Genomic DNA, 23148 nt, shown 5'->3' with positions numbered 1-23148 from the left:
CCACCAGCAACAGACTCCGGAAACGCAGGAACCACGAAGAGCCACACCGGAACAACGCCAAGCGCCAAACGCCAGAAACTCCTCTGATGACGAGGACATAATGACTTTACTGCACGGCCTCATCAGGGTACGCGAACAACTGGCCTCCTGCTCATCCAAAGCAGAAAAACTGATCATCCTAATGGAGCTTCTCAAGGACACCTCACCGTGAAGCTCCATGAGAAAAATGACAGCGACGGCGAAGAAATAGTATCCTTTTAATATAACAAAATGTTTTTTCTCCCACAGGATTTCTCTCCCAAACTTTTTTCTTCCAACAGGTAGATATGCAGGACCACCGAAGCGAAAAGGACGCAGCCCAACTATGAAAAAATGAAATACTTAAGTTCAGTAAATCATAATGGCAAAGCAGAGTAAAAAGTTCATAACCTATTATTTTTTCCTTCCATGTCATTTGTATGAGGTTTTTTATCCAGTTAAGAATTTTTCCTCATAAAACTCATTAATGTAACATAAAATCAGTCAATTAAATACAACCATCAGATGGTAATAGTAATAAGGCTAAATGAGCCGCAGTACTAGTCAGCTAGAAACATGAAAGCGTATTGTTATAAGCCCTATCTAGTTAGAGGATTACGAAAGAATCCATAAAATAAATAAATAAAAATACAACATCAAATAACACATCTGCCCTGATGATGGAGACTGCAATGCTGTCCAAAACGTTGGCTAAAGAAGGAGTTAGCGCAACACGGTATATCACCCCAAAAACAAATAACAAAAATACTTTTGGCCGTGAAAATCTTAAAACAGCCTTGTATTCTTTATTTTCCACATTTATCATACTATCATACATGGTTTTACCGTACATACTCCTCAGGGATCTCATTTCTACAGCATTCAGTCTACGTTCATCCTTCCTTTACTAGTTCCATGCCTCATTGCCAATTCAGAGATGTGCAAAATGGGTACCCAAAACCATTTGAAATGCAAAATGGAAATGGGTCAAAACTTTTCCATTTGAAAATGCAAAATGCAAAATGGTTTTTAGAAAAGCATTTGAAATGCAAAATGCAAAATACCTATTTTCAAAATGCATTGAAAATGCAAAATGGTTTCTCAGGTCAAACAATTAGAATAATTATAGAATTTTTAAACAATTTTGTCATTTAATAATGGACATCAATGTAGAACAAACATATTACATGATGGTAAATCCAATAACACCACGACTACAGATTATGAAACCATAAAAAAATTGCGCGGGATTAATGTTGCCAACGTAAAAACATAGAAACAGCTATCTAACATTTAATATTACATCGTCATGGCCCCATGTTCAGTATTTGAATCAGTATTTTTTGTAATGGTATCACTCAATTGTCAGGGCTCCTACCAGGGAGCAACTTGACAAATGTAAATTATCTCTCATAGCGAGGTTGAGGACCGACTGATATTTGGGACTTATGAAAAACAGATGAGTGGAGATAGTAGGAAGAATGTTGCAAAAAAGCATTTAAAATGGAAATGCATTGAGAAGAGCATTTAAAATGCAAAATGGTTTTCAGAAAAGCATTTAAAATGCAAAATGGAAAATACCCATTTTGCATTTTGCATTTCCATTTGAAATGGATTTATTTGAAATAAAGCACATCTCAGATTGACATACACCAGTGTAAATACGAGCATTCCATTGAGGATTGCTAGCTTCGCTTCTTCGGACATTTTTTGTCAGCGCCAACCGCGTTTAGCCCTCCGTTAATGGAGTTACCTGCACTGACCCTTCTTTCAATATCTGTGTCAGCCTTCTCATCTCTCGTAAATGGAGACGACGGGGCTAAGCTTAATTGTTTTTGGCTAGGTAGCAAAAAAGGGGGGGCGGGTTAGGGAGTTTCATACCCCCCCAGCGGCCACAATAATGTTTAGGAAAAAAAATATAATATTACTTACAGATTACATTTCTGGAAAATACAACAATATTACTTTGCTCCATCTCTTTTATCAGTATCACGCAAATAATAAGTTATGGTAATTAGAGGTCCCAAAAAATATTTTCCACCCCTCCCCTTTCCCCCCATCAGAGTCAAAACCCTATACTCCCTTAGGGTCGAACCCACCCATATGAATGCTACAGCTACGTCACTGGTTCTTGTTATCCGGTACATGATGGCTTCACCAAAAATAACCGCCCAAAACCATATAATTTTCACTAATATACTGATATAGCTGCCCTAAGAGGATTGGAAGACTTCTACGTACATAAATACCAGAGATGTGCTTTATTTCAAATAAATCCATTTCAAATGGAAATGCAAAATGGGTATTTTCCATTTTGCATTTTAAATACTTTTCTAAAAACCATTTTGCATTTTGCATTTTAAATGCTTTTCTCAATGCATTTTCCATTTTAAATGCTTTTTGCAACATTCTTCCTACTTTCTCCACTCATCTTTTTGTCATAAGCCCCAAATATCAGTCGGTCCTCAACCTCGCTATGAGAGATAATTTACATTTGTCAAGTTGCTACCTGGTAGGAGCCCTGGCAATTGAGTGATACCATTACAAAAAATACTGATTCAAATACTGAACATGGCCATGACGCTGTAATATTAAATGTTAGATAGCAGTTTCTATGTTTTTACGTTGGCAACATTAGTCCCGCGCAAATTTTTTGTGGTTTCATAATCTGTAGTCGTGGTGTTTTTGGATTTACCATCATGTAATATGTTCTACATTGATGTCCATTGTTAAATGACGAAATTGTTTAAAAATTCTATAATTATTTTAATTGTTTGACCTGAGAAACCATTTTGCATTTTCAATGCATTTTGAAAATAGGTATTTTGCATTTGAAATGCTTTTCTAAAAACCATTTTGCATTTTCAAATGGAAAAGTTTTGACCCATTTCCATTTTGCATTTCAAATGGTTTTGTGTACCCATTTTGCACATCTCTGATAAATACATACTCCTCCACAATCTACGCGTCTGCCCTGATGATGGAAACTATACGCTGTCCGAAAAGTTTTCTAAAGAATTAGGAAGCGTAACACGACATAATACCTACTTCAAAAATAATTAATTACTCATTATGATCTTACTCTACTCATTTACTAATCACCCTCCGTCACCCTCTATCGGGAATCTACGCATCTCTACGCATGCGCAAGTTGACGCGGCATCGGTTGAAAATGAAAATCGTTGTCTCAAATTTCAACTGATAATTTTTATTCATCGGTCTTGCAAGTTTCAAGGCCAAGCGAGTTCAACCACCCACTAACAGCCGCAACGCCTCCATTAAAATGCATCCGTTCTTAATTATAGGAAAATATTTTGTGCAAACTTTCGATTTATTCAGCCAATACAAAGTGATGACAGCATAAATAAACTTAGATGACAGCTTGGGAATCTACACTGCAAAAATTTTCTTCATATAATTTTAGCGATCCGCACGGCACATTATGTAAACTACAATAAAACCGATACAAATTATCATTTCATAATTTAATCTACGAATTATTTGTTAGTTTTCAGCCAGTCCGCCAACACCACTGGTAAAAAATGTCATTTCGTTTGTAAAATCGGTATTGTAGTGAGTTTCCTCGTCAGTTACAAAAGTATGACAACACCAGAATCTATGATTCAAAACTATGGTTCATAAAATAATAATGAACCGCGAGACGTGTACGTGAACTACAATAAAAATCAATAAAAAAATATATTTTTTTGAATTATGTCTATGAATTGTTTTTCAGTTTCTATTTGATCCGCTAGTTGGCGTTAGTAGTAAATATATTTTAGTTTGTATCTTGTATAATCGGTATTGCAGAAAGTTTCCCCGTTCTGTGTTCTGTCATATCTTATTTTTCATTTTTTGGTATAGGTTAGGTTCTGTTCTGGATTTTGACATGACTATTTCAATCACACCAAATTATGCCAAATGTATTTTTAGTCTAGTTTGAAAAAACTGATTGTATTTAGTGTTCGATTGCCGCCAACATCTGATCGAAATAAATAGTTAAAAATGGGCCTAATAATATCCAGATTTCGGGTGAGCAAATTTTTTTTAATATGCATTTTTTAAACTTATTTTATTTCCTTATTTTGACATCGAACCAAAGTTTTTTTTAAAACATAGTCCTTTATGAATTAAAATTTGGATTATTACGTGACTGTGTTGTTATTGTGAAAAAAAGCATATTTTATTGAAAATTTTACCTATAATCTAATTTGATTAATTAAAATTAATAGGGACTTACCTTAACACTATCCTTAAATAAGTATATTCTCTGTCTATTACTGCATAGTAATTATGTGATATTTTAATACCGTATTAGGTTATGTATGATTTCACTTGAGTAAAAGAAAGCCAAGCGAAAGTGAAAGGTGGAATAGATCAGGAAGACATGATGAAGCGAATCAAATACTTGAGTTGGGTTAATCATGTTAATTGTCAGAATAAAAAGAGTATGCATGATACAATTTTTGAATGTTATTGAAGCCAGGAGCTTGAATCAAGGCAGAGTCGTGTCTTTGCTTGTCCCTGTGGAAAAAATTAATTGGAATGTTTAGAAAACTGATGAACCACTGATCATGGATTCTGTAAACTATGAATCACTGATAAAATATTTTATGTATTATCAAAGAATTTCATTTTGATAAAAGTGTGATGGATCACAAATCAAAGGGATAATAAAAGTTAATCAACTCATTTTGGAATATTAATCAGAGATCTGTGTCGTGATGAGTGTGCCCAGCCAAGACAGGGTTTTGGGTTAGTATTTAGAAAACCCGCACTTTTAATAGGCATAGATTATGAAAATTAAACTTCGTTCGTTTGTTACTATGTACGTCAGGGGCATGCACAAAATAGGTTATGAGGTTCTTAGTTTGGGGTATATAAATAATCTTTTACCATGTCTCCTGATGTAAATATTTGTTTATTGTAGTAAGTGATATTTCCACAATCTGTGTACATTAAAAGTGCAGCGGTTAGGTAAATATTTACCGAGTTTTGTAAGACAGAGTTCTTATTTATTCTATAGTTGCAGTCTGTTCGCTTTGCCTCTATCTTAAAACTAACTAAAACTGACATTGGATTTTAAAAAAATAATTAAATGTAGGTAGGTACTTATGCGCAGTTGAAATGTAGAATATTTAGCATTTCTTCATAACATTCATGAATTGATGCATTTAATGAAATTCGCTTCCATAATATTATAAGTTAATTGACTTGCAAGTATAATTTTATGTGTTTCTCCATTGGAGAAACTTAATATGTTTGTAATATGCCAACGCCAATCAAATGATACGCAGTAGAATGCCAATAATTGTTTGTTTCTTTAATACCTCACAAGAGTCCCAACTGGTCCCAACCGTTGGAGGCAGTGGGACTATTGGGCATTGGAGTGTGTTGTGAGGCTGAAGGTAGTGGGGAGAGAAGGAGATGGGGGGAGGAAGGTGGTTAAGTTCCTGGCTATTCAGATCTGGTCACCGATAAAGCCATTTCAAGCAATGTTATAATTCTGAATAGTGGTCTTTGAATGTGACTTGGGATTGTAATAATATTAAGTTTATTCATATTTTACACTATTGTAAAAGGGTTCAAAACATCCTTGTTATGTTCTTGGAAAACATTTTGAATAATAAATAGTAACATTCTTAATAGAAATTGTCATGTTTACCAGACTTTCATACACAAGAAATAAAAGAAATACATATAAATATGTCTGTATTTTTCTTTCTTTAGTTTTTTTCGAGTTCAACCACCCACCACAACAGGTGCAACGCCTTCATGAAAATGCATCCATTCTTAATTATAGGAAAATATTTTGTGCAAACTTTCAATTTACTCAGCCAATACGAAGTGACGACGGCAAGGACGCTGCAATAAATGTCTTCATATAATTTTAGCAATCAGCACGTCGCCTTATGTGAACTACAATAAAAACCTATACAATTATCATTTTATAATTTAATCTGCGAATCATTTGTTAGTTTTCAGCCAGTCTGCCAACACCCGTCATTTCCTTTGTTAAATCAGTATTGTAGTGAGTTTCCTCGTCTGATGCAAAATGATAACATTATACATTAACGTCTCCCAGAAGGTTCTGAGGAAAATAATAAATATGTAATAAGAGTGGTGGGTAGGCATTTGGGGGTCAGTGTGTTCAGCAGTGATGGATGTATGAATAAACATTCTCTTTCCACCGTTTTTCACTGATTTGTTTAGTGTCATTATTACCAAAAACCTTTAAAGAAATTTTCCTAGTGACTCAACTCTGCTTTATAACAGCTTATGGCAGTAGTCCAGAAGTTTTACTCTACCAAATAAGATTATTGTTTTTACTGTATAGTTTAAAAAAAAAACAAAAAAGATGACTTTTGAGATGTGCAAACAGACGAATTTACATATATATAGCGGTAAAGGAATAAAATAAAACAAAAGAAAACATGATATAAAGGTTATGTTAGGTTTTTTCTTCTTTCGATTTTGTTAACTTTTCTTCAATGTTCTGCTTCGTCGCTATTCCGTTTCATCATGTAACTACAAAAAAATGATGACTTTGTTTTTTCAGCGCAAGAAGACGACCGAGGATACTCTCTATGAGCTGGACAAGAAGCTCAAGTCTATGGACGAGTACGGGCGCAGCACGGAGCAGACCCGGCGGCGCGTGGTAGGCAACCTCATGATCGCCTCCGTGGGCCTGTACGTGCTGGCCGTGTTGGTGTTCTATCTCTACTGTAAGCCCACCACGTGGACCGACACCGTGTTCTACTCCTCCCCGCTGCTCGTCTCTCCGCTGCTGTGAGTATTGTTGCAAGAATCTAAGATTCGATAGCATTATAAGAAGCAAGCTGGAGACTTATCCAAGGTTCGTGCACCATATAGATTTATTGGGACAGTGAATATATTCTTATGCGGACACATGGAACTTATCCAAGGTTCGTGCACCATATAGATTTATTGGGACAGTGAAAATATATTCTTATGCGGACACATGGAACTTATCCAAGGTTCGTGCACCATATAGATTTATTGGGACAGTGAATATATTCTTATGCGGACACATGGAACTTATCCAAGGTTCGTGCACCATATAGATTTATTGGGACAGTGAATATATTCTTATGCGGACACATGGAACTTATCCAAGGTTCGTGCACCATATAGATTTATTGAGACAGTGAATATATTCTTATGCGGACGCATGGAACTTATCCGAGGTTCGTGCACCATATGGATTTATTGAGACAGTGAATATATTCTTATGCGGACGCATGGAACTTATCCGAGGTTCGTGCACCATATGGATTTATTGAGACAGTGAATATATTCTTATGCGGACGCATGGGACTTATCCGAGGTTCGTGCACCATATGGATTTATTGAGACAATGACAATGAATCTTTGAATGAGATATAATTTAGGAAGCAGGCCAGTCTTCTAATGTCAGAAGAGGTAGATAGATGTGCCCTAACTTCAAAACTGGGTATCATATTGACTAGGTGGAGGTAAACCACGTGACCATATCTTTGGCACCAGGACGGTTGGAGAATGCTTTCTATAAACTATGACTTCAGTCATAAAATGACCGCCGAAGAGCACACATTAAAATAACCAGACCCTGTGCAGAAAAGTAAAGTTCTCTAAAGTAAGGTATCTGTTTGGCGCAGTCCATTGTGGGACTTTTCTGCACAGGATCTGAATGTTCGTTCGTAATCGAATCGCCTGGCGTAGCGATGCTAAAATTGAGTGAGGTGGGTAAATTACAACACATTTGTAAAAGTGTCTAACTAAATAGTGTAACAAAATGTTCAGTTTTTGGAAACAAGTCTGAACTTTAGTTGTGTTAAGTTTTTTACGCAGCCAGCAATTTGCGTGCCATTGTAAATAGTAATTCGTAAGCAGATTTAGAGTTGTCTTTATACTGTTTTTTCCCAGAAAGATCACAGTCCTCCCCGCTCCGCGCCACTTGATTTTTTCCCCATTTCCCTGATGGGCTAATCTGTCAATTTGGATGTCAATGGTCTACATACAGTATCGATTGAATTGTTCGTATCCCTAACCGAATCGATATAATGTAACTCGAAAGTTGAACCACCGTTCAAGGTTAAATTTTATACGTTTTCAATCGCAATACAACACAATGCAGAACAGTAATACTTAGCTAACGGGTAACTACAAACATTATAGGTATGAATATGTAGCTGTAATAATATTGTTCGAGTGGCTTTGTTTTGTAAATCAGCATAAAATACCCATTTGCATGCCATATTACGAAATCGTAATAATCTAATAAATGAAGTATGTAATATTTTGAATAATCAGTTGATGACTGTGCAATTTTGTGCTAAATCCCCAGAAATGATGTTTTATTTCTTTGTAATTTTTTTCTTCTTTTTATGTGACGCCTCACAAGAGCGCTCTGTCTGTACAGTGTAAAGACAGGGGAACTATGTGGCCAGGTAGGCTGTAGGAAGGAATTTATTAATGCGGGTTTCGAAGAGGCCAATATAATATCAAGAAGGAAAAACAGATGACGCTAGCTTGTTCCACGACTTACACAAAAACGAATCGAAGAAACGACCCGTTCTCATGAAGCCAATGTCAATATTCACCGCGTGTTCACCGGCATGTTCACCGGTCCATTGGGGATCAATGCTGCTAGCTCCTTAGAGCAGTGTCCATTAAAACACCCGTAGAACAGACTCAGAATTCCGTCCGTGCAATAGAGATAGGGATCGGTTTGTTAACAACAGAATATCAATCAGACAGACCGTCTTCCTTTTGCACGTAATCAAGTATTGTAGGGGTCCATCCCAGAGGTTGCTATTTACATAAAATTTATGGTTTTCCTTCCTTCGTGACATAAAATATGTGCCATATCTCTGTCTAATCCATGGTTTTCCAAATCTCATGACTTTCTGACAGAATATGCCAGAGGTCTGAAGGGTTGATTGATGTGGCAGAGCGTAAAGAACTTGTTAGTGGGCTAGTCTGTATATCCCTTCTGACCGACTGCCAGTGGTGTTTGTATCCAACTAATCCGTGGTGTTATTCCTTCCGGCAGCATAGTCCTGCTGCGTGCCGCGATAGCGCGCTACTACGACTGGAAGCTGCGCCGCAACCGGAGCCGACTGCAAGTGATGCGCGCCGAAAAGAAGAGGATCCTCGAGGAGGTCATGGATAAGGAAACTTACAAAGTGAGTTTTTCTTTCTTATTATTTATTTATGTATGCCCAAATGGGCTTTTACATTATTATTAGGATACATCGTAGCATCAGTGTTTATTACAGATTGTGAATGTGTATTACAGTTTGGTACAGTATCTACCTACAACTACAGTACCTACTTACAGTACCTACCTACAGTACCTACCTACAGTACCTACCTGCAGTACATACCTGCAGTACCATAGCATGTGTTTATTACTGATTGTGTATGTGTATTATAGTTCGGTACAGTATTTACCTACACCTATAGTACCTACTTACAGTACCTACCTGCAGTACATATCCGCAGTACCTACCTGTAGTACCTACCTGCAGTACCATAGCATGTGTTTATTACTGATTGTGAATGTGTATTACAGTTCGGTACAGTATCTACCTATGCCTACAGTACCTACTTACAGTACCTACCTACAGTACATACCTGCAGTACCATAGCATATGTTTATTACTGATTGTGAACATGTATTATAGTTCGGTACAGTATCTACCTACACCTATAGTACCTACTTACAGTACCTACCTGCAGTACATATCCGCAGTACAACCTGCAGTACATACCTACCTGCAGTACCATAACATGTGTTTATTACCGATTGTGAATGTGTATTACAGTTCGGTATTATGAATTTCGGGTGTATTTTTGATCATTTGTTGACGGTAAAGGAAAAGGCAAATGATAGATGCTTTCATGTGATCTACGGTTATGTTAAAGTTGTTACCTCTGTGTGTTACGCCGTGTGCGAGCTGATACCATTTTTGTAATAACTCTACTCTTCAATGAAGTACCTAAATAATATGTGCCCATATACACAGAGAAGATGCAAAACTTCAAAGTTGATAATGTCACTTTGACATCTTGTGGTATTTGTGGTGGTGTAGTATTTCTGCACTATTCTTATTACTCTTACATTTTATGTCTACCAAGTTCGGAGCGTCAGTTCTAATACTTAAATAAATACTTACAGCTGATGGAAGTTTCCATGACAATAAACAAGCAGCAAAAACAATGCTTTAACGTGCGCCGGCATACACTATTTCCATAATAACTTACTTAGCAAAATGATGTTTTTGTAAATTAAACCATCTTACCAGATAATGTGTTTATATATTTAAAACAATAGTATGTAATCTACCATAAGCAGTTTCCCCAGAATACTTACTTAAAGAGAATTTTTTTTTTTAACTTACATGTTATAAAAAATATACAGTAAAGTCATAAAAAAATTCTTGAAGTTTTTGTTATATTTTCCATAAAGTTAAATAAGTGCTTTACACAATAAAACACACATCAAACCTCATAAACTGCCCACGCGGGAGCGTTGAAAAATGCCGCAGTAGTAACTTTCTTATTATTTTTAAACGGTTGCTCTTTACGAAACGAAAAGCGAGAACTTTTTATTATCTCTATTTTTATTATTTATTTTGTTGCCAATCGATCAAGTTACGAACATTTTTTACGAAGCAAAATCCCACGAAAAGAAAGTTTGTTTTGAAAGGATACGTCGGCATTTAACGGTACAAATTTTTGTAACCATTATACCGACGAACAAGCGGTTAAGTATGAAAATAATCATACTTAAATATGATCACGTAAAGCAAAGATTTTTCATATGGATCCCGATAGTTTCCATATGATCAAGATGCCAATAAATGACTCGGTCCTGATATTGTTAAACCCTTGACTCTGTGCAAAAACGGGCGGTCCGTTTGATAGATTCCCCAATCTTAACAAACGGACTGCAATCTTTAGAGCACAGGCGTCAGGTAGGTATGCTGTCCTTGTTCTATCGGTATTACAATGGAAGATGCTCTGAGGAACTAGCGTCATTGATCCCTTCGGCACCGGTGCGTAGTCGGGATACACGCCAAACGCGTGCCCAACATTTGTACACGGTTGACATTTGTCACACAAGAACGGGTCGCTTCTACGATTCGTTCTTAAGTTCAACAGCTCAGCTGTGGAACGAACTGCCGGCCTCTGTGTTTCCTCCCTCCTACAACATTCATTCGGACTCTTCAAGACCCATGTTCACTCCTTCCTCTCCACAAAAAGACCCTCCACACAGCATCCCCAAAGATGACATAGGCCCTGAGGGAAATTATTTTCCTCAGGGCCTCCTGTGTGGAGTTAATATAAAAAAAAAAATTTAAAAAAATTCTTACATTGCAATTGATGATGTATGTGGCCTTGTTTCAGGTAGCCATGGGGTTACTTGCCAAGTTTGCCAACACGGAGATGGAGAAGCCGCAGATACAGTTGGCGCGCCCCGTTGCCGCCCCTTCCAAGGCATTGCTGCCCGCTTTGAACGCTGTCGGTGAGACATACTATAAATAATCCATTAAAACAACTTATGAGTTGAGGCAAACAGATTACATCTACCAGCTCATTAATCAATAACATAAATGTAAATACCTATGTTGAAAGAGGTTAACTTATATATGCCTTAAAATTATACTCGTACGAACTTACCATGTGTTTTTGTATGCTCTACGTGTGAGGCGAACACGCCAATCAACTGAGCGACTCAAATGCTTAACAATTCTCCATTGACATAATACAGGGTTTTCCAATAAGGTGTTATTTTGAATAGCCCACTATTTCGGTAGATGTTACTTTTGAAGCTGTCATTTTTTGACATTTGACAAGTAGAAACTACGCCATTAATAAAAATGGAACGATACACGCTTCAACAACGCATTGAAATTATTAAAATTCACTTGAATGAATCAAATGCAAATCATCTTGAGTGATGAGGCCCATTTCCACCTCGGTGGCTTCGTCAACAAGCAAAATTGTCGCATCTGGGGCTCGGAAAACCCAAGAGTTGTTGTTGAAAAGCCTCTCTATCCTCAACGTGTGACTGTTTGGTGCGGTTTATGGTCCGGCAGAGTCATTGGACCTTACTTTTTCGAAAATGAGGCTGGAGCAACAGTTACTACAGTTACGGTGAATGGATTGTGCTATCGAGAGATGATTAATGATTTTTTTTGGCCGGAATTGGATGATATTGATCTGGACAACGTTTACTTTCAACAAGACGGCGCTACGTGCCACACAAGCATTGAAACCATTGATCTTTTACGATTGAATATCAAAATAACACCTCTTATTGGAAAACCCTGTATATTAGTGTATAACCATTTTGAATTTATCACCAAAATGAGTATTTTGAATCATTTGGATGCGGCATTGTTTATGTTTCAGCTACTCCAGCCCAGCTGCGTCAGAGACAATTGCAAGGTCCCCTCGCTGTCATGGCTCCGTCTCCTCAGCGTGCCCTCATGCCCTCCTCACCCAACCAGCTCACTCCGCTCAAGGTATTTGCGGCCTTCTGTTTCATCAACTTTCTGGCGTCCAGCTTTAGACATAGACCTTCCTCAAATTTCACCCAAGAAATGTTTTAATTTTTATTTAGTTTTGTTTTACGCCCGGCCGGGCTTTTACACGGATTTTAACAACTGATATACACAAAGTTTTTTAAGCATGAAATCATGTTAAACTATATCAGTGAATATGTAACAATAATAGTATAACATGTAACAGTAACATAAAATAATATAGAAACTAGAACAATCTAGATATAAGACAAATCACTAAACATACCAATGCTACTATAATTTGTAGGATTCAAGAAAGTGCTGGTATAGATTACGCTTAGTTTTATAAATGGAGTCAGTAAATATGTCAGTAGTATCCCCAAAGTTGTTACCCAGATCGTGCATCCTATTGGTTAGTGAGTGTGTCTGATAGTTGGTTGTTTATGTATTGCATAAGAAACATTTTGTCTTGTGTTCCTAGTCGGCACATGGAATTTAACAGTGGCAACGATGGCAGGGCTGGCATAATTCCCTTAGACAGCATTATTAGATGCAATTGATTCATCAAACTGACATAATTTATGTATTCAAATGGAATTTTGAGCTTAAAATTTAGGTACTTAAAAAATTTGTGCTAAACTCTTTCTAACTAACTAATTAAACATCACGCCATTTCTCCGCAGGGGTAGGCAGAGAGGATGGAGCGCCAAACAACGCGGTCTTGGACCTCACTCCTTGCCTCATCCACATTCATACATCGTCTTATACATACTCTTCTATTATTTTGACTCTTGACATGGCCCGACTCGAATATCTCGAATATCGAATAAAAGGTTCTTTACAATAATTGCGTTTATTTACGTTACAATAAATATAAGTCTGGATTTAGCTACACTGTTCATTACCCGAGGGTTGGTAATTCTCTTTTTCTAGAAGCTTGAAGTCTGACAAGGATACCCCACAGGCAATTGCTACACTCTAGCGTCATCTGTCGGACTCTTGTAAGCTTTATGGCTGGTGCCATCTATCGCTTGAATACCCAACTTATTACCATACATCACAATTATATTCCACTTGACTTCTATCTAATGAAATATAGAGGGTTGTCATACAATCTAAAGACTTGAATATCTTGTACTTATTATTATTTCATAGTCAAGTTGAATATAATCCTTTTATCGGGTGTCTAGCACGGTCGATTAATATTAATACGATATTGACTCAATCCGTCATCTACGGTTATTAGACGGTATTTGCAAGCACGGTTATCGTATGATTCCGACAGCTGGTAGACATAAGCTGCCTAATTGACCTCATTATCTTGACTCTCACTGGGCTTTGGTACACTTTTACACTTTACACCTTATTCACTTTCTCACAGTCAGTATACATAAATTTTTGAATAATGTTGTTTGTTATTCAAAATTACTGGCTTATTGATGAAAAGGAGGCAGCCTAACGAAGTTCGTAGAATTGAAAGATGTCATAAACGCTCTCAATTGAATCCGTTTGAGCTTGGAGAAACAGAATTCAGAAAGATGATAAGAATATCAAAAGTTATGGCTAAAGATCTCATTGACTAATTAACTCCCTTTTAGTGTCAAAAAGTATTAAAGTGAGTATTTCAATTCAACTTTGTCAATTTATTCATATTTTGATGTAGCTGTTTGACGTTTAAGAATGTTGATCTCCAGACAATAAGTAAAACGATTTCTTATTTATTTTGTTGTCAATAACTGCTTGGATATTGACGCAACAGTGCTCGGGAAATGGATTTAAAATTGTCATTAATTAAGCCTATCAATCTGATACAGTCAAGTTATCGATTTGACCGTACTGGTCCCTCTGGTCCGTTCACATTAAAAACCATCCGATTCCATCGAAAAGGTTCAACACAAATTTCTAAGATCTTCACCATTTGTGCTATGTATGTTAACAATGTCAGAAGTTGTTAGCTGATGGCCGTGAGGCTAGCTGCCAGTGTTGCCAAGGTTGAGAGAATAATATGGCTAGCGAATCAAACAATTATTTACAGTAGATACTCCTTTTGTTTTCCAGGGTGATCAGCTGCCCCGGCCAATAATGAACAGCAACACGAGCGGCGCGTTTGAACGGCTAGTGGACTATCTCATCGGGGACGGGCCCGGCAGTCGCTACGCACTCATCTGCTCCAACTGCAAGAGCCACAATGGTAACCAATCAATCCATACTCACTTTCCATTTCTGCCAGATTCAATTTGAATCCTATGTGACCATTATTTCCCCAGAATATGTTGCAGAAGAAGCTTAAGTGACATTATAACTTACATTATAACTTCTGCGTTTAAAATTACCGGCGCTGTACTATTCCAACTCCACAATAATCGTTCATTCAATCCACAAATATCCCAGCCTGACACGGTCTCATAAAAGTAATGTTATCTCATTTTGTATTATGGTGAGAAATATGATTTAAACAGTGTTAGAGAGAGAGAATACAGTGCTTTCAGTTTGCATTAAAAAATAACCATAATATAAATAAATGTATTTGTTTAGGTATGGCGTTGCCTGAAGAGTTTGAGTATGTGGCGTACCGCTGTGCGTACTGCCGCCACCCCAACGCGGCCAGGAAGACAAGACCGCGCCCACCGCAGTTGATGTCCACACCAATCAACACCGACACCTCGGGTAACTACTCGCAACACCTACACTTACATACATTGTGTTATATCATGTGTTAGCCCCATCCCTATTGATTGCCACAGATATAGAAATACATGTGAACAATGACACTACAATATACATATCTAGACACGTTATTATCTAAAAAAATTAACATAAGATTTGCCAAGAAGCAAACACTCACATTTCCAGTAAATTCTTAATTCAAACATAGTTCATGTATGACAAAGATAGCCCATGAATGAAATAGATATAGGAGACTGGGCAGCGTTTTTGTATTTAAAAATTGCGTGAAATAGTACATTCTACATCACCGGTGGGAATGAGATAGCCCTGTACTTACTAGCTTACACTAAGACGAATACGGAATGCTATACAAGACGACCTACTGCCAACAGGCTGTCCCTCTTATACTTATGTATTGCTAGGTTCGCTATCTCACTTTCTCTAATGATGCTTAAAATCTTTGGGAAACAAATCTAAATATTGTATAATTTATAACAAGTAATTTTCGTGTGTTTACGAACGAACTGTTATTCCTTGAATTTTACTACTAGTGTTTGATGTGTGGTGAAAATATGTTCACATTGCACAGGAGGGCACTTTGGCGCTCATTTACGCAATTTGGTTAAAGATGGCACACAACCTTACGCGAAGAGTAACAGTTTAATACTATATCGAAAATACAACAATTAGCGTAGCTTTTGCTTGCAATTTTTGAGATCTCTATTATGTTTCTATGGTTTGTAATGTCATTGAGTGTGAACATTTTTTTTACTCCCATACACAATATTTTACAAAGCGTCAAAACTGTATCATTTTCATGTCACAATTCTGTTTCACACCTTGGAATAGTTTTAGGTACACAACTCTTATGCAGACACAAAAAACAATCAAATAAAACTGCAATTTTTTGCATAGCTTTAGCAACGTGTACATAATTACTTGCTCCTCTTAATCTGACATAACCTAACATGTAACGTAACAGAGTTTCTCTTCCCCAGCTGGCTGATCCACACATATGCTCTATCTGTTAGATTAATTTGTAATTACATATAATTAATTTGTGTTCTACAATAATATTTAGAGGTTTGATAAGAAAAGAGCGACTAACCAAATGACAAGCTTTGGTTAAACAGAATGAAGCTAACAGTTTTAAAAGATTAAATATATATCTCAGGGTTTGAATGTGACTCGAAGAATTTTTATCAGATTGAAATGACTTCACATACTAAATTCACATGTCGATAGGTAATTAATATATTTTTAAATATTAAATTTTTTAAACGTTTTGACAAAAGTTAAGGATTGTTTAACCATGTGAAAGCCAAAACTATACTAGCTCCCCGGCTCGTTCGCACTTTCCATTAGGTCGCCATTCCGCTAACTCTTGGAGAACACGTACGCCCACCACTGAGGTTTGATGTTCCAATGCATTACAAGGTTAAGGGGGCTATGCAAAATACAATCGTCAGATATCGATTTAGCCACTTTTTTATTATTATTTCACTCCTCGGTATTATATTATATCTCATTTTCTTGTTCCCCAGCGCTATTCTTATGACAGTATTGTTTAACACCTCAGTACTGTTAACATATCTCATTTTCTTGTTCCCCAGCGCTGTTCTTACAACAGTATTGTTTAACACCTCAGTACTGTTAACATATCTCATTTTCTTGTTCCCCAGCGCTGTTCTTACAACAGTATTGTTTAACACCTCAGTACTGTTAACATATCTCATTTTCTTATTCCCCAGCGCTGTTCTTACAACAGTATTGTTTAACACCTCAGTACTGTTAACATATCTCATTTTCTTGTTCCCCAGCACTGTTCTTATGACAGTATTGTTTAACACCTCAGTACTGTTAACATATCTCATTTTCTTGTTCCCCAGCGCTGTTCTTACAACAGTATTGTTTAACACCTCAGTACTGTTAACATATCTCATTTTCTTATTCCCCAGCGCTGTTCTTACAACAATATTGTTTAACACCTCAGTACTGTTAACATATCTCATTTTCTTGTTCCCCAGCACTGTTCTTATGACAGTATTGTTTAACACCTCAGTACTGTTAACATATCTCATTTTCTTGTTCCCCAGCGCTGTTCTTACAACAGTATTGTTTAACACCTCAGTACTGTTAACATATCTCATCTTCTTGTTCCCCAGCGCTGTTCTTACAACAGTATTGTTTAACACCTCAGTACTGTTAACATATCTCATTTTCTTGTTCCCCAGCGCTGTTCTTACAACAGTATTGTTTAACACCTCAGTACTGTTAACATATCTCATTTTCTTATTCCCCAGCGCTGTTCTTACAACAGTATTGTTTAACACCTCAGTACTGTTAACATATCCCATTTTCTTGTTCCCCAGCACTGTTCTTATGACAGTATTGTTTAACACCTCAGTACTGTTAACATATCTCATTTTCTTGTTCCTCAGCGCTGTTCTTATGACAGTATTGTTTAACACCTCGGTACTGTTAACATAATTCTGTTTTACACTGCAGTTCTGTTCACAACTCAATACTATTTCACATTTCAATACCGTTTAAAACCTCTGCACTGTTTTAATTTAATTTCTGTGTTGTTATCTTTGGAACTTTTTTTTAATGTCTTTTAATACCAGAATTACCCTGCATTATAGTCATGCTGCGGAGGGCTCCGTTGTAACCTCTCTTTCATGCAACATTTATGAGAAGGAGAGAGACATTCAACGGAGCTCTCATCAGTATGACTAGGTTCCGAACCCTTAAATGTGAGCTTAACCAAATTGAATATCGTCAGAGTAGCGCAAGAAGTCATTATGTAAACTGATGATTGATTCAATTTTAATAAAAGTATATTTTATATAATTAATAACTTCTTTCACCCAAAGCAGCTATTCTTTAACCAAAAACGTATAAATGTTTTATAACTCGGTTTTACCAAAAATGTCATACAATGAATTCTTATTGCACTACACCGACAATGTTTGTATTTCCCACTCACTGCATAGCATGGCGTTACTTGGAAACATTATTTTTTGTATTTCAGATCATAAATCTAGCAGTGAAAGTGACGACAGCGAAGAAGAAAAAACTCCAAGTAAAACTCCCGAACCTAGTTCTAATAATAGTCCTAATAAAAGTAAGTTATCATTTTTTATTATTTCATCTCTATGCAAGATTTAACCCTTTTGTACCGTAAATGTATTTGAAAATATACAGAAAATAGGAACACTGTTAATAGGCACATTTTGTTGAATAACAACCGATTTTTACTTGACGGCCATTGTTGTTGATGTCAAAGTTTTAAGGTAATTTTTTTTTCTTCTCTTATTTAGACCAACATATGAACCTATGACTCTATCGGTTCTTAGCTTGTCAGTTTGGGTGTAATTAAAACATAAATAAAAATAAATAGCCTTAAAATCAACCTTAAAATTATTATGGCAGAACATGGCGTGAAGAAAATAATCAAATTATAAGTTTTTTTTTAAAATAGTAATATTTATAATTTAACGAAATTGCTGCTAAAATGCATTATTTTCCATTTTCGGAAAATTAAATACTTACTTCTGGTTGTTATCTAATTGACACATTGTGGTTTTTCTACTGAAAGTGTGTATTAAACGTGTCCCTGTTTTCTGTATATTTACAGAAAATACAGGGTTTTCCAATAAGAGGTGTTATTTTGATATTCAATTGTAAAAGATCAATGGTTTCGTTGTTTGTGTGGCACTTAGCGCGGTCTTGTTGAAAGTAAACGTTATCCAGATCAATATCATCCAATTCCGGCCATAAAAAATCATTAATCATCTCTCGATAGCGCAATCCATTCACCGTAACTGTTGCTCCAGCCTCATTTTCGAAAAAGTAAGGTCCAATGACTTCTTCAGACCATAAACCGCACCAAACATTCACACGTTGAAGATAGAGAGGCTTTTCAACAATAACTCTTGGGTTTTCCGAGCCCCAGATGCGACAATTTTGCTTGTTGACGAAGCCACCGAGGTGGAAATGGGCCTCATCACTCAAGATGATTGGCATTTGATTCACTCATGTGAATTTTAATAATTTCAATGCGTTGTTGAAGCGTATATCGTTCCATTTTTATTAATGGTGTAGTTTCTACTTGTCAAATGTCAAAAAATGACAGCTTCAAAAGTAACATCTACCGAAATAGCGGGCTATTCAAAATAACACCTCTTATTGGAAAACCCTGTACATAGGTTTCCGATTTTTCCCTCCCTTCCTAGAGCGAATAAAAATTGCAGTATTCATTTTCCAATTGCTGGCAATACTGACCTAGCGTGCTATTTTTTCGTTAGATTCTAGTCACTCGTACAGGTGGCAGCCATGTTTATATTTTGATATCATTTTTGTTTAAAATCTATTTCTGTACCGCGTAAATGGTTTTTAAATATATCTATTTGAATTTCACTTTTGTTTTTGGTGATAAATGAATACAAATCTTGGAAGCGGAAATTAACCCACTTCCCGCTATACGATCGGGCTGAAACTCTGCAAATAGACTCGTTGTCAATGACAATGCATCATTTCAACTTATGGTAGCAATCTCGAACATACAAGCGGACATATATACATTTCTCTGAAATCAGATAACACTACAGCAGTTAATATACAAAATAAATGTTATTCCTACCCAATCGCGATTTGGCGCAGTCGTTAGCGCGGTTGATTGGACCTTTCTCCCAGTCCCTTGGGAGTAAGGTTCAATCCTCTAGCCAGCCCGAGAGATGGCGCAACCAGGTTGAAAATTGAAAATAAATGTATTATAATAAAAAAACTTTGTTTTTACGGGTTGATTTTACAGGGTGTAACCTGTAGAGGACGTTCATGTCCTGTACAGGTTACACCCTGTAGAGCTGATGGACAGAAAGGATATAAGATATTTTCAGACCATCACACCATGTAGAGCAGATGGACAGAGAAAGGATATCAGATATTTGATGCAGAAGTGCATGAAAGAAGAAATCAGGACACCCCAGGAAGACATGGTACAATAAACAGCTAAGAAAACTGTCTAAGGAAATGTGGAGCTGAAAATAAATCTTTTATTTTTTTTTCAGCAGTTGAAATGGCGGAGTCACCTCCACCCGCCGACGATGTCCCCGAGGATATGTCCATCGACGAACCCTCGGAGAACCACTCCTCGGAAGTCGGAGACAAGAAGAAGACTGATTAGCAGGATTCACCGGCGCCCGTGGTGAACATCCTGGAATATTACATTATTCTTCTTCCAAATCTATTTATTCTGTTCTATCCTACTGCCAAATGGGAGGTTAGCAAATTGTTAAGTGATGGAGTGGAAATGACCCTCGAAAGTATGGGCCTTCCATTATCTGCAAAATATCTCAGATATTATAATAGCTAATTTTCAACACAATCTATCCCAACACGTGGCACGTGTATATGTTTTGTGGATAAGTGAAACTTCGTGGCTCATGTATGTGGTATCCGTGTTCGTACGCGCATGTCCGCCGATGGATCACATATGCGACAGCCACATAGATAAGGTTAAATACACCATGAGCAACTTATACCATTAATTTTTGTTTAGAGATTTAAAATTTGAATATACTCGCCGAGCACTTGCTCACTGCAAGTGCTCGTCCATACTACTGCAAATCGCACGTCGGCACGCTTCCATGCGATATCTCCCTTCGTTTCTATCAATTATGGTATCAACGGTACATATTAGTTTCACGTCTACCGTACTCATATCACGTGTTAAAGATCTGATCAGAGTTTCCATGACAATAAGAAGATTACCAATATAAAGATTTGAATCTAATAGTGTAAAACTTTTTGTCTGAAGTTTTTAACGATTGGGCACATGCAGGCCATGTTCTAAAATTGGCATATTTACCGATTTTACAATGGTAGACGTGAATCTAATGAGATCCATGCATGGTTTCATTTTGTGGTATCGAGATGAAACTTTTTTACTCTGATAAAATGGTGCAAAGAATATGCCCTTTCATTATGGCTTTTAATTTATTTTTTTTTATAATTCCACATTTGGAAAACTTTAATAATTTTTTTTTTTTAATAAAGTCAAAAAATGTTAGAAAGCTAGATTTTTTATGAGAAAAAGTAATAATTGAAATTCGCCGATAGTATCGAATAATTCATAATTTTATTTGTAGAGTAAATATTTAATTTGTAAAATTCAATTTTACATATCGATATGTTTCGTCATACTAGGACATTATTAAAAGTGAAAGGTTGTGTCCGCTGTACGCACTGAATATAAAATTCCCAGAAGTGTGATATGATGCTGTGTTTAGGTGAAAAAGTGCGGTAGTAATCTATGTATGTACTTTGATTAAAATAGAAAATAAAACATTTTTTTAACTTATTTCCACTTGTTTATTTTACCACTACCGGTTTCATCCTATTATGGACATCTTCATAGGATGAAACCGGTAGTGGTAAAATAAACAAGTGGAAATAAGTTAAAAAAATGTTTTATTTTCTATTTTAATAATATATAATTCCACCAAGTATAACAGTATAATAAATAAAGTCATATATGTACTTTGACTTAAAAAATGATTTAAACAAAGCGCAAAAACAACACAATCTTTAGATGCAAAAAACAGCGTCATATCAAATACCCTATAATATTAATAATAATTTTTCACTTGTAACAAACACTCTGTGGATATACATAATTATAATAATTAGAATAAAATAACTATTTTCATGTAACCCTGATAATAATTTTAATGGATTTTATGTGAAATTTATTCTTTATTTTATAAATTATAGAATTGGGTGACCTGGTGACCGTGTATCGCATCAAAATGATAGTTCAACACACCTACAAAATGTGATATAAAGTTATGAAAAGTGATAAAACAAAAACTAGGTTAAATAGTTACCTATGCAACTTATTTAACCTAGTTTTTGTTTTATTAACTTTTAGTGACTCTATATCACTTTTTAAAGGGGTGTTTAATTGTCATTTTGATGAAATGTCATGGAACCGCTTTGTTGATACTGCCTTACTGGAGTTGAATATATTATTAATATTATAGGGTATTTGTTCATATGCATAAATAAACCATTCACTAGATCGATATCTTCAGGCAATTTGTATGAAACAAATTGGACCTAAAAAAACCATAGATATGCCAACATATAGACAGTAAAATTCTCATTCGGAGCCTACTTATTATACTTATTATACTATACACCAATGAAAAACTCTGAAAATTTATTCCATAGATTTTCAGAGTTTTTCATTGGTGGATATAGTTAGGCAACAATATGACATCACAATATTTCGGTTCCAAGTTTCGATCGGAATTAAACCCCCCTGGGGGCCTACTCTGTATATTTCGGCTTAACAAACACCAGTAAGTTCGTGGTTTAACCTTTCCTTGCCGGTGCTGTCAACTGAGTGAACATTGTCTCTAATTAATAAAATATATCTGTTAATATACTAAACACAGGGTTCAACTTTGTTGGTATTCCTCCGCAATACATTTAAGTATTGCATTAATTAATTACAATATATAAATATTTACCCAGTGTATAGCAATGGAGGCTGTGGAATTTTTTGATACCGTAAGGAAAGGGTTAATATGGGTTTGTGATGTTGCTAAACCGGCGGCAGGAAAGTTTCGAAAGATACAGAGTAGGCCCCCTGGTTATATGTTGGATTATAAACATCACATGACCTGAAATGCCCATCACTAGTGTTGTCACTAGAAAAAGTGTGGCAAGTCGGAAAAAATGGCAAATATATGAAATAAGTTCTCTCTCATTCCTCGATTCCAAGCATCAATGGAAACAAAGACGTATGTTATTGGTAGATAAAACTATTTTATCTTGTGCGGTATACACAGTCATACCCATTATTAAATGTCCTAGTGTGATGAAATACTTATTTATATCTAATAAATAAATCATTTAG

General features: G+C 36.1%; 1 protein-coding gene across 1 annotated transcript; it reads left to right on the top strand.

The window, feature by feature from the left end:
- Positions 1-3892: 3892 nt before the first annotated feature.
- Lnpk (zinc-ribbon metal-binding protein lunapark) lies at positions 3893-22360 on the top strand. The gene is made up of 9 exons (XM_089647771.1): positions 3893-4050; positions 6578-6807; positions 9074-9206; positions 11434-11551; positions 12442-12554; positions 14613-14745; positions 15090-15221; positions 18256-18348; positions 20294-22360. The coding sequence occupies exons 1-9, from the start codon at positions 4024-4026 to the stop codon at positions 20407-20409; spliced, it is 1095 nt and encodes a 364-aa protein (XP_089503897.1). The 5' UTR covers positions 3893-4023; the 3' UTR covers positions 20410-22360.
- The last annotated feature ends 788 nt before the right edge of the window (positions 22361-23148 follow it).

This window comes from Hesperophylax consimilis, chromosome 27, assembly GCF_061612785.1.
Source record: "Hesperophylax consimilis isolate HC1 chromosome 27, BYU_Hcon_1.0, whole genome shotgun sequence".
NCBI classification, from domain to species: Eukaryota; Metazoa; Arthropoda; class Insecta; order Trichoptera; family Limnephilidae; genus Hesperophylax; species Hesperophylax consimilis.
This window is presented reverse-complemented; position numbering and strand designations above follow the sequence as displayed.

What these genes read in the sequence shown, in the direction of transcription:
- Lnpk (XM_089647771.1), top strand. Translation starts at nt 4,024, where the DNA reads ATGGGCCTAATAATATCCAGATTTCGG. An exon ending in GCCCGCTTTGAACGCTGTCG is followed by an intron (nt 11,552 to 12,441) that starts GTGAGACATACT and finishes TTTATGTTTCAG; the next exon opens with CTACTCCAGCCCAGCTGCGT. An exon ending in CAACTGCAAGAGCCACAATG is followed by an intron (nt 14,746 to 15,089) that starts GTAACCAATCAA and finishes GTATTTGTTTAG; the next exon opens with GTATGGCGTTGCCTGAAGAG.